Source organism: Gasterosteus aculeatus, chromosome 3, assembly GCF_964276395.1.
Source record: "Gasterosteus aculeatus chromosome 3, fGasAcu3.hap1.1, whole genome shotgun sequence".
NCBI lineage: Eukaryota > Metazoa > Chordata > Actinopteri > Perciformes > Gasterosteidae > Gasterosteus > Gasterosteus aculeatus.
This window is the reverse complement of record NC_135690.1, coordinates 6091161-6105722: the sequence shown is the minus strand read 5'-3', so window position 1 is coordinate 6105722 and position 14562 is coordinate 6091161. Positions and strand designations below refer to the sequence as shown.

General features: G+C 42.9%; 2 protein-coding genes across 2 annotated transcripts in view; both read left to right on the top strand.

The window, feature by feature from the left end:
• The first annotated feature begins 1275 nt into the window (after window positions 1-1275).
• LOC144405484 (voltage-gated inwardly rectifying potassium channel KCNH2-like) lies at window positions 1276-9169 on the top strand. The gene is made up of 4 exons (XM_078098909.1): window positions 1276-1445; window positions 3610-3840; window positions 8336-8500; window positions 8991-9169. Exons 1-4 carry the CDS (start codon window positions 1370-1372, stop codon window positions 9167-9169), a joined length of 651 nt encoding a protein of 216 aa, XP_077955035.1. The 5' UTR covers window positions 1276-1369.
• LOC120815745 (voltage-gated inwardly rectifying potassium channel KCNH2) overlaps window positions 8958-14562 on the top strand; it is a 24220-nt gene continuing 18615 nt past the window's right edge. Inside the window, exons 1-4 of the mRNA XM_040170677.2 lie at window positions 8958-9389; window positions 10271-10395; window positions 11180-11259; window positions 11379-11501. Coding sequence (XP_040026611.2) covers window positions 9304-9389; window positions 10271-10395; window positions 11180-11259; window positions 11379-11501 — 414 coding nt within the window. The 5' untranslated portion in view covers window positions 8958-9303. The remainder of the gene's footprint in view (window positions 9390-10270; window positions 10396-11179; window positions 11260-11378; window positions 11502-14562) is intronic.

Genomic DNA, 14562 nt, shown 5'->3' with positions numbered 1-14562 from the left:
AATATAATCTGAAATTGACCAGAAGGTCTCTGATGAGTGGCCTAAGACCTTAATAAAGTTAAAGATGAAGTTTGCAACGCTGCCTTCCTGGTGTCACTCCTTATGGTTAACGGCGACTGACTCGGCCACAGGAGTTCTTGGCTGCGTTTTGAGCCGTCCGGCCAGTCCCCCCAACATGCGGAGTAGCGAGGACCAGCCAAATCCTGTCAGTATAATACGCCTTGTATAATGTATTATAATGTCAACAGTCTATTTGTCACCCAAAAGTAAACCCGACTTCTCCTGGTAAACGTCCACTTACCTTTGTCCTGGTAAGTGGAGTATGCATTGTTTCGCTGACAGGTAGGAGTAGTTTTAACAAATATAAAAGCATGAAAATATCTACTTTTGCTGTCATTACCTTCCATGACAAATATTAAATAGGGAACAAAGTGGGTACCACGACATCATTGGGAACCACCTACTAATCCACACCAGAAAGGTCTGAAGGCAAACATGTAACTCCAAAATTGTCCTTTAATGTGTTTTTGGATGTCAGAATTAATATCAAATACATTTTGTGCTTCAGAAGTCTGAACTGTTGTGTGTTGTCCTGTGTTGCGTGAAGAGAAACAGTGAACTAGATGTAAAGAAACGACCACGACCAAAAACAACTAACGCGTTAGTCAGCTGGGTACAACACACATATTATGCTCTTCTTAGTTCTAAATGTGGGAACATTCCATTCATATTAAATACTTTGTTCCCTTGGGTTTTCTTTCCTTTGTACTTATTACGGACCCAAACTAAAGCGACGGTTGCAGCGCTTCCAGCACACATGCTGTTGATACCACGTCCATCCAGTAGATGTCCCCTGGTGTAAGAAGGAAAACAACAGCACAGCGATGAGATGATATATTCTCCTCCCAGTGGTGATGGGAACACACCACTTCAACAATGTTCTAATCCTGCTGTGAAACTGCCACACACGTTTGATCTGATCCCGTGGTACAGTGGACAACTTCCTATCTGTGAATCATCTCCTCTGGCACGGAGATGTTAAACTAAAGTCACCGATTGCTTTGTGGGAGGAAACTATGTATCTGTGCAAGAAGATATTGAATGTATTAAAGAAGAGTAGTGGTAACACACATATTTAAGTTAAGAGATAGTACATCCTCATTAGCCTAGCTACTGCCCGGACCAATCAGAGGCAAGAAGAAGGATTATGGGCAGGGAGAGGATGGAGAAAACGCCAGAGAAGCAAAGAGAGGGAGGAAGAGGGAAAGAGAGGAAGGTGAACGTGTGACTGGACGGGAGCCCAGAGCTCGGGACAGCTTCGGCGTCAGCCAATCAGAGCAGCAGGGGGCTCCGGTACTGGGTCCGAACCATGCCGGTGAGACGGGGCCACGTGGCGCCTCAGAACACTTTCCTGGACACCATCATCCGCAAATTTGAGGGACAGAGTAAGTAGACAGTTTACAAATCTCAATGTGAATGGAATCTTTTATGTTAAATCTTTTATGTTAAACATTTGCTGGGATAAACTAAAACTAAAACCCTTGTTTGTTTTCTTATATAACTGTTAGAACATTCATCGAGTAGTCAATTTGTTGCTTAAATAAATCATAAATAGGTATATATTCAATTAATAATTACTAGCAAAATGTTATTATTATTATTGAATATTCAAAAAGAAATGTTTTTAACATTACATTACATGTCATTTATTCAACCATAAGGATACAAACTCAGAAGAGCAAGAAACAATAAAGTGCAATTTCATTAAATAAGACAATTACAATTTGCTATAGATAAGAGCCATGATGAGTACAATTTAAGTGCTACAGTTTGTTAGTCTTTAGTCGAGGTAGAGTCTGAAGAGGTGTGTGTTTAGTCTGAATATGTGAAGTCTCTCTGTGGTCCCGGTGTCTTCAGAGAGCTCGTTCCACCATTTAGGAGCAAGGATATGAAAGAGTCGTGATCTAGTCAAGTGTTTTGCGCTCAGTGAGGGAGGGACGAGCAGTTTAGCAGTGTGCCCTACGAACACATTCGTCATGGGAATCACTAAAGCGAACCTGTTGTTTTGATTCCATGTTCTGTGTACTTCATCGCTTGGTTCTGGCTTCTTCTGTCAGCTGCAACTGGAGCATGAGAAGTCAAAACGTTACAGTTGCTTGATGGGGAAACAAAGTCCATCCATCTTCAGCTGCTTATCCGGGGTCGGGTCGCGAGGGCAAAAGCTCCAGCAGGGGACCCCAAACTTCCCTCCCGACACATCTACCAGCTCTGAATGGGGGATCCCAAGGCGTTCCCAGGCCAGTGCAGAGATATCATCTCTCCACCTAGTCCTGGGTCTTCCCCGGGGCCTCCCTCTTCCCCAGGGGGCATCATCACCAGACCCCATATCACCTCAACTGGCTCCTTTCAACGCAAAGTAGCAGCGGCTCTACTACGAGCTCCTCACAAATAGCTGAGCTTCTCACCCTATCCCTAAGGGAGACGCCAGCCACTCTCCTGAGGAAACCCATTTCGGCCACTTGTACTCGTGACCGAGTTCTTTCGGTCATGACCCATCGTTCATGACCCAAGGTGAGGGTAGGAACGAAGATTGACCGGTAGATCGAGAGCTTCGCCTCAGCTCTCTTTTTATCACAACAGTGCATCCCGAATGGTTTAGGTCAGTGATTCCCAAAGTGTGGGCTGCGGCCCCCTGGTGGGCCGCGAAGGTATTGCAGGTGGGCCGCGAGAGGTCATTTACAATAAATAAATTAAAAGTTTTTAATTTTCAATTTTGAAAAGTTTTAAATTAATATCAAAATATGTATAATGCGGCACATTAGTTATGTGAAACATTAATTGATGAAGCACAAACAATTTAAACGAACAGATTGGTTAATCGGTTGATCCATACTGGTTGTACACTCTGCCAAACATGCCAAAGCTCGGTCTACGACGGCGAGATGCTGAGCGGCGCTCAAGCGCGTGAGATATGGAGCTTGTTTCAGGGCGCGTCGGAGAAACAAAGCTGTCGTTCTTGCCGAGGACTTCATGAGATTAAAGAGCGAGAGACGGTGCCCTTTTCTTTACAGTAGCTGAACCATCTTAACGGGGAAATAAGTTATTCTAAAAGGAGCCCTTCGTAGGCGGCGTGGCTGGAGAGCAGCCGAAGATTTAAGTCGTAGATGGCGAGGGGGGCGGCGGGAGCGGACGCACCTCGCAGTATCGATCGGACCCTGAAAGCACCGTCTCCACGAGTCAGAATCACGGGTGGAAACTGGAAACAACTTCAATATTTGGTGTATGTGTTTCAGTGCACGGAGATGCTTTCATGGTTGTCTTTGTAGGTACTTGTAGTATGTTCAACTGAGGAGTTTTATTATGGCCTATCTACTGCATAAATCAAGGGGGGTAATAGTCGGGCGAATGGTTTGGCCGACTGGAGGAGGTGTAAGGGGGGTAACTCAATGTCTGGAATACCTGGAGCGAACGCACGCATGCAACCTTCCCACAGAAGGCCGATAGTGCCAACCACCACCATGTTAGTCCTGGTATCACCATCTTTGTGTGCATGCTGTCAGTTTGTTGTCCTCCTAATGCCTCCTGTATTCTCTTTCCCTCCATCCAAAGATCGAAGGTTTATCATTGCCAACGCACAGGTGGAGAATTGTGCAATCATCTTCTGTAATGACGCCTTCTGTAAGATGTGTGGTTACACGCGTGCGGAGGTCATGCAGAAACCCTGCACCTGCAGCTTCCTTTACGGACCTCACACCAAGAGACCCGCCGTGGCCCAGATGGCTAAAGCGCTGCTTGGAGCAGAGGAGAGGAAGGTGGAGATTTCCCTCTACACTAAAGAAGGTAAGGTCCTGTGTACTCTGACTCTCACAGTCTCGCCTGTTTAATACTTGCATGGACTTCTCACAGCTTCCTGTGGAGACACTGAATGCTTTACATTACATGCAATAGTACTTCAAAAACCCAGGAGCTGCACCCCAGCGTTTCCAAGTGTTATTATTGTTGTCACTGTTGTCACAAAGAAATGTAAGTGGCCCGACACCCGTTTATTGGGTTCTATCTGTTTGACATGTCAAGGTCGCCGCTCTCTGGAGAGGTGAAAAGGGTTGGTGTGTGTTTTGGGGCTGACACCCCCTCTTGGCTCGATACTACACGTGCTATACAAATAAACTTGCCTTCCCCAGGCTGCTTTCATCTTGTTAAGAAGAACCTTCAGGTCCCTGGTGATCCATGGCTTGTTGTTAGGGAATAGTCTTGGCTGGTAGGGCGCTGTGTTCTACAATCACAAAAACTCCCTCTGCAAACAACACAGGCGCCTCCCACGGCAAAGAGTGTTCGGGCTACAAAGGTGTTCTTTCATGCACACGTGGCCAGGATTGCACCATTTCTCTATCATAAACACGGCGATCACGCCACAAGCTAATGTGGTATCGGTCTTAACTTCGTCAACAACATTTGGATGACTCTTCCCATTGGGCAGATTGAAAGGGTTCCTACACGCCCGAGATTGGGAACTGACACAACGTCCAACGTAGGGACAGTATCTGACGCAGTATGTCAGATGCCCATCATGAGATATTTGATAAGTAGGTATAAAGCACAATAAGGCACAACTATTTTGTGTGTACTGAATCCCAGATTCAGAACAGAATACTGACACTATGAAATACCCGGGAAGGGAAGTACTTACTGTATGGGCCTGGGTTTAAAGTGTCAGCTGCACAAATGTAATGTATTTAACCAAGATTTGATCCACTACTCAGGTGGACATTCAGTGTATACAAAAATATAACTACACTATACCTTTAAAGAAACAATGTTTTAAAGCTCTGAATATCTTAAACATTAAACAAACAATAACATTTACAGAGAGAAGAGTCTTTGAATAATTCAGTTACCTCAGACTCACACAATATTGGGTCCTCATGAATATTTAATCGGTCATTTTAGCAGCTCCTGACATTCACCTGACCTGTTTTTATTATATTTCAACAATTGCCAGATGTATTGCTTTTGCCTGGAGACGAGCAGGCCAAGATTGTAAATAACTTAGACAGTATGACACAGCAGCTTAACTGCAAATAAGGATTTATGCTGACGTTAGTTTCTTTTTTTAAATATTTCCTATTGCAATAAATGCTTACATTTGAAAGAATTCAGTTATATATATATATATATATATATATATATATATATATATATATATATATATATATATATATTTTAATCCAAAACGGAAGGAAATCTGAGCAATGAATGAGCCCTTGCATTAATTTCACCTTTCAAAAGAAAAGAACAGAATGAAAGGAAAATACTTAAGCTATAAATATTCTTTGTTATCAATAGAATAATCCTTTATTATGACCCAGTGTGTCACTCCATGATCCAAGAGAAAAGGGCTGCTCTGCATATTAAATATAAAGCGCGCTACAGATTTACAGTTCACTCCTTGGTGCTGTTCTAAGCTTTTGGATCACATACTGGACAGATATTAAATATAAATTACTGTCACACAAAGGGCTGACTAATGATACGGTATGATACTCTAAAATATGAATTTATTTTTTATGTAGCGTACTGGAAAAGTAGAAAATAATCCGACGTTACAGAGAAGTTGTTTTTGCATACATATATAAGTATCTTAAAATTAGTATCATATAACAAGCTGTCTTGACATATGCTCTCTAGAAATAAAGAAAACTGGGAGGAAAGAATGAAAGGATGAATGTGTGCGTTGAGGTCATAGCGAAAGTCGGGGCTAGTCTTTAGGGACAATGAGAGAAAAGGGATTATAGTTTTCATTAGACCATAAATACCAAATCAGCCAATAGAAATGATAAACAACGGATTAGAGATTAATGGAAAGAGCCATAAGATTATCCACTCCACACACACATACACACACAGTCGCCCTTTTCACACACAGCTGTAGGAACGCATAGAAGTAATAACTCAATGTGTTTGAAATGGAAATGTATTAACCTGGATTGTTGACAGGCAATACCACAACTACTACAGTCAGTGCAGTTATGCCTCACGTTGCTCAGTCATTTTATGTACAGTTTTTGCCAGGTTTCCTACAATATTCCCTGTGTATTACCGAGCATTTGTAACCCAGAGTAAACGATATATAACCAATGTCATGGTACCAGTCAGGATCAACAACGTTCTCAGGCTCAAGGTGACCAAAAGGGGGCTGCACTAATGGTGGTCTTCTGTATGGCTGGTGTGTTCTCCAATCATCCCTCACCAGTTGAGCACACATCTGGTTTCCTTTGGCTAATGTGCTTAATCCAAGTCTGTTTTATCAATTGTCTCTACTGATAGAAGTCACTTGTGTCTTCAAAAAGGTTGGTGCGTTTGAGGATTTAGTCTCAATGGATTATATCTTTAGAATCAGCATTGCAATGAAGTGTGTTTGTGTGCACGTGGTCTGCAGCAGATGGTCACTGTGATATCATCAATACGTCAGCATGTAGCTTTTTTAATCCATCCTGGCTGTTAATTTAGCCCTTACACTACCTCTTAACCTTTTCTTCCACTGTCCTTCACACACACACACACACACACACACACACACACACACACACACACACACACACACACACACACACACACACACACACAAACAAAGCTCAGAGCACTCCATTTACCACACACACACACACACACACACACACACACACACACACACAAACAAAGCTCAGAGCACTCCATTTACCAAGGACAGACTGCGTACAGTACATGTCCCATTTGAAGTCCTTCATTGTCAGGAGTAAGAAGTAACAAAGCTTTCTGCTGTGTTGAAATGTTAAACGATATATATATATATATATATAAATGGTTTCAGTGCCAGACAATCATTTATTCCCAGTGACCTATTCACAGCATTTCTCCTAAATATGTTTATTTAAGGCAATACAGTAGATAATGAGGATGCAATAGAATAGGAATGTTTAAAATAATAAATGCAAAGATGAAAAATTGTCATTCACTTGACACTGTGTGTGTGTCGCCCCTCAGTTAAAACACTGCCCATGCCGGCACGGCCTTCTGCCTTTACATGCTGTAGCTGTGTGTCCGAACCCTTGACAGTTATAACACCTCACAGGCTTTGGAATGAACTCCCTCACAGTGTAACTCAGGGAACCTGATGAGACTTTCTTTGGTAGCTTTTCCTCTTTAAAATCCAGAACAACATAATTGCTGTCTCTTCTCATCCCCTCTTACAGTAAGTAACTGCAGCCTTCGAGCTCCTTTCAAATCTCTTCCTTTAAGGTTTGTTTTAATTTCCTCCATCGTGACTGAACCGTCAGCACCCAAATCACTCCCTTACTTTGGACACTGTTTGTGCCCTATTTCTTTAATCCTCTACGCTTGTTCTCTTTGCTCTTCACCTCCTGAGAAAATCTTCAATTTGGCGTTTTAATACCAATGACTAACGTACATGTGTTAAGGACCTCTCTGACTACTCCTGTACAGAAAATATATATTTACTGTTTTACATCTTTTGGCAAAATTGTTTCGATGACAACCTTTTGTATTTCAGATAGATAAATTCTAGATTAGAAATAGATTAATAAATATTGTCGGATTTTAGGTTTTTTTTTTCTTCAGTTATTGATGTTTTAAATGTATACATTTTATTATCAGTCTCTCTTTGTATACGTTTTTTTTTTGTTCACTGGTCATCCTGTTTTTGAGGTCACATTGCAATGACTTGTGGGTAATTCCCTTAGGCTAAATCAGCATACAATGCAGACTTACGGAAAGCGTTCATAAAGGGCACACTCAACAAACACTCAACATTTGAGACACAAGACAGAAGCGAACCCTCACGGACTCAGCGGCGCGCGCCTCAAAGTCTGTGAGTGGGTGAAGGTGGGACCGGGATTGGGCGAAAGCCCCCAGGGGGTCTCTAAGAAGGCCCCCGAGGAATCGTTGTTCTACCTCAAGGGGAGGACCACAATCAAGGGACATGACTTCATCTTTTTTCTCTTGGACCTCTTAAAAAAGGGTTCAGTACACAATATATGTGAAACTACATTACCAACACCACAAAGAGAGTAAGAACTTAATTCAATCAGTTGTAGCTGAAGCAGATTTTTGCCTGGAAATCATGTAAACTTCTTAGTGTCACTGGACCCACCGGAAATTCAATAAATTAGAAGGAGGCCGAAGTAGAGTTTTTAGGACCCGCTGAGGTATGAACTGTTTCTAAATGGTTAGATGTATTTCTGGTGTAGTAGCTCCACCTAGAGGAATAATTCAGACTCTCCTGGTTTACTTCGTGTCCCGTCATGAGAGACGGGAATGAAAGTGTGTCCTGTGGCTGCAGGAGAGTGTTTCCACTGCGCCATCGACGTGGTTCCCGTGAAGAACGAGGATGGCCTAGTCATCATGTTCATTCTCAACTTCGAGCTCCCCACTGATCCCAGACCCGCCAACAGCTCACCCGCCAAGGAGCTCAACAGAGTGCTGCAGATCCCCTGGCTGACCCTGGGTATGTTTCATGGACCCTCAGTTCATCACATGCACTGACGAGGAGGGAGGAAACACATTCAGCATACACACTGGTTCCTCACCACACTAACACTGTTCCTATCTCATTATCTGATAGGTAAAGGAAATAAATGCATTCTAAGTATTAGCTCAGAATGTGCATCAATGTAAAACAAGCTGCAGCTACCTGTTTGTCATCAGTTCATATTTCTTTTTTGGGCTTTTAAATAATTAATTATGAAATTATTGTAAATGAAGGAATAAAAGGACATTTTAGTGGGCATTTAGCAGCAACACGCAATACTGTATTGTTCTTATATATATATATATATATATATATATATATATATATATATATATATATATATATATATATATATATATATATATATATATATATAACTGGTATAACTGGTATATATATATATATATATACATATTGCACATCCAGCCCGGCGGCAGCGTCTGCGCGGCCTCCTGCAATCCCTCAGCTCCAGCACCAATGTCCTCTCCCAGGATTCAGAGCTGGGGGCTCCCCAAGCCGACCTCCCTCCCCTGGGACACCAGTCTGTGGCCCTGGACAAGCTGCTGCCCCTTCCTGAGAGACAGCAGCTTGAGGAGGTGTTGCTGTGGGACCCAGAACGGGAGGAGGAAGAAGAAGAGCGAGTGAGAGGAGGCCAAAGAGGAGGAGAGAGGGGCTCTTTGGTGGCGAGGAGGCGAAGGAGCGAGGGCGACAGAAGGAAAAAGGATGGAGCTGATGTTGGTGGGTTGCTGCTGGATTTAAGTGGAGGAGGAGTAGGGCGGATGAGAGGGAAGGAGCTCCTCACAGGTCCGTCTCAAGTTCCAGCTTCAGCACCTCCAACATTGGGCCATCCATCCGCGCCACAGAGGTATGTCAATCTTTGTATTTTCTTTTTATTTGTTATTGTTGTTAATGCAGTTATACCAACTTTTGATGGTACAGTGGGTACGGGAAGTATTCAGACCCCTTTAAATGTTTCACTCTTTGTTTCATTGCAGCCATTTGCTAAAATCTAAAAAGTTCATTTTATTTCTCATTAATGTACACTCAGCACCCCATCTTACCAGAAAAAAACAGAAATGAAAGAATTTTAGCAAATTTATTAAAAAAGAAAAACTGAAATATCACATGGTCATAAGTATTCAGACCCTTTGCTGTGACACTCATATTCAACTCACATGCTGTCCATTTCTTATTTAAACTGATTGGACTTCAGGAAAGGCACAAGACTAGAACCCTTCCTAGACCTGGCCGTCCAGTCAAACTGAGCCTTGGTGAGAGAGGTAAAGAAGATCACTGTGGCTGAGCTCCAGAGATGCAGTAGGGAGACGGGAGAAAGTTCCACAAAGTCCTCCACCAGTCGGCTTTAAGGCAGAGTGGCCCGACGGAAGCCTCTCCTCAGGGCAAGACATATGAAAGCCAAAAAACACATGGATGACTCCCAGACTATGAGAAATAAGATTCTCGAGTCTGATGGGACCATCCCAACATTACATAGATACCATGATTTATTACATAGAACCACACTCACAACCCTTAAGCGAGTGAGAGAGGGGCGACAATGAATGCTAATCTATCACCAACAGCAGCCAACTAAACTCCATCTAAAATCACACAAGATGTCCGTCACATCCGGCGCTCTGTGTTGTTTGAGGACTGAGGTCCAAAGGCAAGCTTGTAGATGTCCATCCTGTCGAGGGGAGAGGAAAGAGGAGAAGGCGCAGATGAAGAGAACTGTCCTCTCCACAGGAACCATCCTTCCAGCATGTTGGATGGCAGCTGTAGGACATTAAGACATTCCTCCTCAGAGGACGCCATCAAGAGCGGACAGAGTTACTGGGAGAAGAGGCTGCAGCTGAGACACAGCTGTACTGGTGAGAATACCTCGTTCCTCAACCCAGTGACCCGACAGAGACAAGCTGCAGTCTGATCTGAGCCATCGCAGTCTTCCTCTGAAGAAGTAATGCTAAACGTGTGTTTTACTTTAAAAAAATGTTACTAGGTATGCCGTAAAGATAAGGGGTGTTTTTCATTTCTCACTAATTGACCAAACCTAAAGACACCACAGAGACACAGAGTAACCTATTGTGAATGAGGAAGGACTAATCATTCACAGAGATGAAAGATTTCAGCTCCTTAGGTCACAGCTGACCATGTAGATGTCCTAGAAGACGCCCCTTAAGTGCATAATAATGGAATGTGCTTACCATTTTCACCAGTTTACCAACGTTGCTGTAAACCTGCACATCTAAATAATAGTTGTACTCATGCACATACATTTGTCTTAATCCCAGCAGTACTAGTTTGCCCCTGGCTGCTTGTACTACTTACTCTACACCAAAATAAACTATAGATGGAACTAGGAAGTCTCATCCATGTCCCTTTCGTCTATTGTCACTTGTAGTTTGCCTGTATAATATACATTTAGTGTGACATTTTTTGCTTATTTACACAAAACTGTAGCACTAAAGTATTTTATATTCAAGACATTGAATCCACACTTTCAACAAATTTGAAGGAGACCGAAGTAGTTTTTATGACCCGCTGAGGTATGAACTGTTTCTAAATGGTTAAATGTACAATGTTAATGTTTTTTGTTGTAATCTCACGTGGCTTTGACTCACGGTGACCTTTGATCCCCCTCCTCCTCTGCTTCAGCTGGGATGGTAACCACCAGAAAGAGCAGCGTGCCAACTGGAACGTCAGACAGTTACTCGCGCCGGCGGACCAACAGCCAGGTAACGCACAGAAACACACAACATTCAGCTGTACGGAAATGTTAGTACAGGCACTGTAATAGCTTCTTCCATGCGCCATGCTAACCTCTGTGGCTTGTGTGTGATTTCTGCACGTGCAGCAGATGACCCGGAGCCTGCAGGACACAAAGACGGAGGCCTACGTGGCGTTGCCTCCAGGGGAAATGAGACCCCCCTGCAAACTGATTGACCGAACACACCACGTCACAGAGAAAGTCACCCAGGTGAGTGGAGATCATCCCGCTCTCTGACTTTCTCTTCTAAACAGTCTGCTGACTAATTAAGAAGGTCTCACACTCACCATATGGGACCAGTGTGTGATTGATCAGTTCTGATTTTTTGTGGTGGCCTCTGATTAGTTGATCCCGCGAGCCGATGGACTGTTAACTGTGCCAGATTGAGGGGGGGCTTTAAAAAATGGATTAAATGTATGAAATGACATTCAGGGTGTGAAAACAGTAAATAGAGGCTGAGAGTGTAAAGCAGCGCAAAACATCTCTGTCTTGAATGTGCATTAGCAGGTCCATGATGTACAAGGGAGCTTAGCTAAATGCAAAAGCAGGATGCTGAAACATACGTTATGATGTAGGTGTCTGAATTCAGGCTTTGTGAGTCTGTCTGTCTTTCTGTCTGCGAGACGATAAACCAACGTCGCGTTTTCCGTCCCTCCCTCTTAGAGCGTATGTGTGTGTGTGTGTGTGTGTGTGTGTTGTGTGCGCATGGTAAGGGTTGAGGTAACGGTAAAAGGTTTTCGGATGTTCATCAAACGTTTGGTCTTGAAGTGTCGGACCCTTGATGCCCCCCTTGTATTTCATGCACTAGCAATCTGCTAAATTCTCCACCATATTCAGAGGCAAGTAGACCCTTTGTCTACCTGCTCTGGGCCGGTAGACAAAGGGTCAACAGTAGGTTCATCAGAGCCTTTTCACTGAAAACAACTGTGTGCATTCAACACAGTCGATGAGAACTGTGAACCAAAACTTTCAACATTACCACATTAGCTCAGAGGGTAGAGCGTCCTCTTATCCATGTTCGGGGGGCTGCCCGATGGACGGACACGCGGTCAGAGTAAAATTGTGCTGCAGAGAGAAGTGCGCTGCTCTTCTAGGGAGAATTCTCAACTGGCTTTCAGGAACTAGCATGTAAAGTACATATAATTCTGATTGAGTAGAGGTTTGGCAGATATATTCTGCAACCTTAACACACTGAATATGACTCTGCAAGACACCAGCATTTGAACATGTAGCACAACTGGTTGGCTTCATGAAGACAGGGGGCGTTGTGGCGCAGAGGGTAGAGTGGTGTGCTGGGAACTGCAAGGTTGGTGGTTCGAGTCCTGGCTGCCCCATGTCTCAAGTTGAAGTGTCCCTGAGCAAGACACCCTAGGTTCAAAGTGTAATGTAAGGCGCTTTGGATAAAAGCGTCAGCTGTGGAAAAAAACCCCCAGTGAGGATGTCATGTCAGTCACAGTGGGACAAGTGGGACAATATCCCTGGTCACCATGAAGTGCCATCTGAAATTGATGTTGTGGGTAAACTTGTATTAATGTCTATTAAAATGACAATATTTAATATAAATGTTGAAAACTAAAATGTTTTATCTAGATGAACTCTGACCTCGTCGAAACTCGAAGTTCAATCTTGTGCGGACCAACAACATGGCAGGAAAGCGAGAAAAAAAACCTATTTCCACAGTGATTGGGAGGAAGAGTTTTTTTTGGGTGGCAACTGTGGAAAGAAGGACCGGGAACGGTTTCTTCAGGAAAGAAATTCAGGAAGACGTTCAATGACGCGACAAGAGACGCACACTTAAATACACTGGGAGGGTGCAGGTGATTGGACACAGGTGAAACAATCAGGGACACGGCAGACAATCACAGGGGATGACAGGACAAGGCAGGAAGTGAAGCTAAACCAGGGACACAGGAGGCAGGAAACTACTGAACAAAACAGGAAATAAACCCAAACCGTGACAAAAGGTTTTTAATAACTTTTAATCACCTGTGACAAAGTCCGAGGGATTCGTCAAAGTATGACTTCTAGAAAGTGAAAATAAAGGGAATATCACACAAAATAAATCATGACTGATTTCCTGTTCATTTTAGAGCATGGTCCCAAGATGCTTTTTTAACAGTCTTCCTGTTATACAAATACATAAGGATTTTTCATACATGTAGATCAAACAGGGCACTGGGGCTACATTGTTGAAAACTGCAATGGGGCGCTATGGAATGAATTTACTATTTTTGAGCCAAATCTCCACATCAGCTCTGTATCGTCATCACCCACCGAAAGAGAAATACCGTGTTATCACGGCAACACAGTTTTTCAAAAACTCCCAATATTTACGGTGAACTATCATCAAAGTCTTCAGGCTTTAGTTGACAAATTTGAGGTTGATCAGATTAAATGACTAGGAGAAGCACATGAAAGTGTGAAACTTTTGCATTTCCCTATGCCAATAGGGACGCATCATTTTTGGAAACTCACTGCATGTGAATACTAAGGCCTACACTTGCATCCTGAATGACACTTTTTGGGAGGAAATGACAATGTTCTCTGGAGTTATCACATTTTACATTTTCAAGAAAACTTACCAAAATCGACCAAAATGGGTGCCAGGCCATGCCCAGGTAGCTTCACGAAAACTAACTTTTGGCCACACAGGTGTCAGGATCATTCTGCCCAAATTTTTAATTGATCAGGTTTATTCTCTCGGAGGAGTTTGTTCGTTTGTAAATCCAAAATACGATGGAAAAACAAGCAAATATTCAGCAATTGACTGCAGCGCCGCCTAATGTTCAAATATTCTGAAAGAAATATAGTATGTTCAAGGACTCAATGCCAATATATCCTAGAGATTTGGTGAGGACAGGCCAAATAGTTATTTAACTTTTAACTTTTAGGCCACACGCCATAAAAATTCATTGGTCCGCAACTTCATCACCCAACGAGGTATCAACGAGCTTCTAATAGCTTAGATGGCATTGAGCCAATAGAGATGCTCTGAAAATGAGAATCGGACCCAGCGTCTGGGAGGAGTTTGCAAAAATGTGTTTGAGACATTTTTTGCGACCCCTAGAATATCGAAATTCTTCACCCTGATGCGCATGCCAAATGCCAAACGTTTTTGAATATGATAAAGGCCTCAAAAGTGTGATTGAAGCGGTGAAAGAATAATAAGAAACAATAGGGCTTCGCTCGACTTTCGGTGTATAAACATTCCTAAAGTAGTCCTTTAGTCCTGGAGTTGGATCGATACATTGCTTTTGTGATATGACCTGAT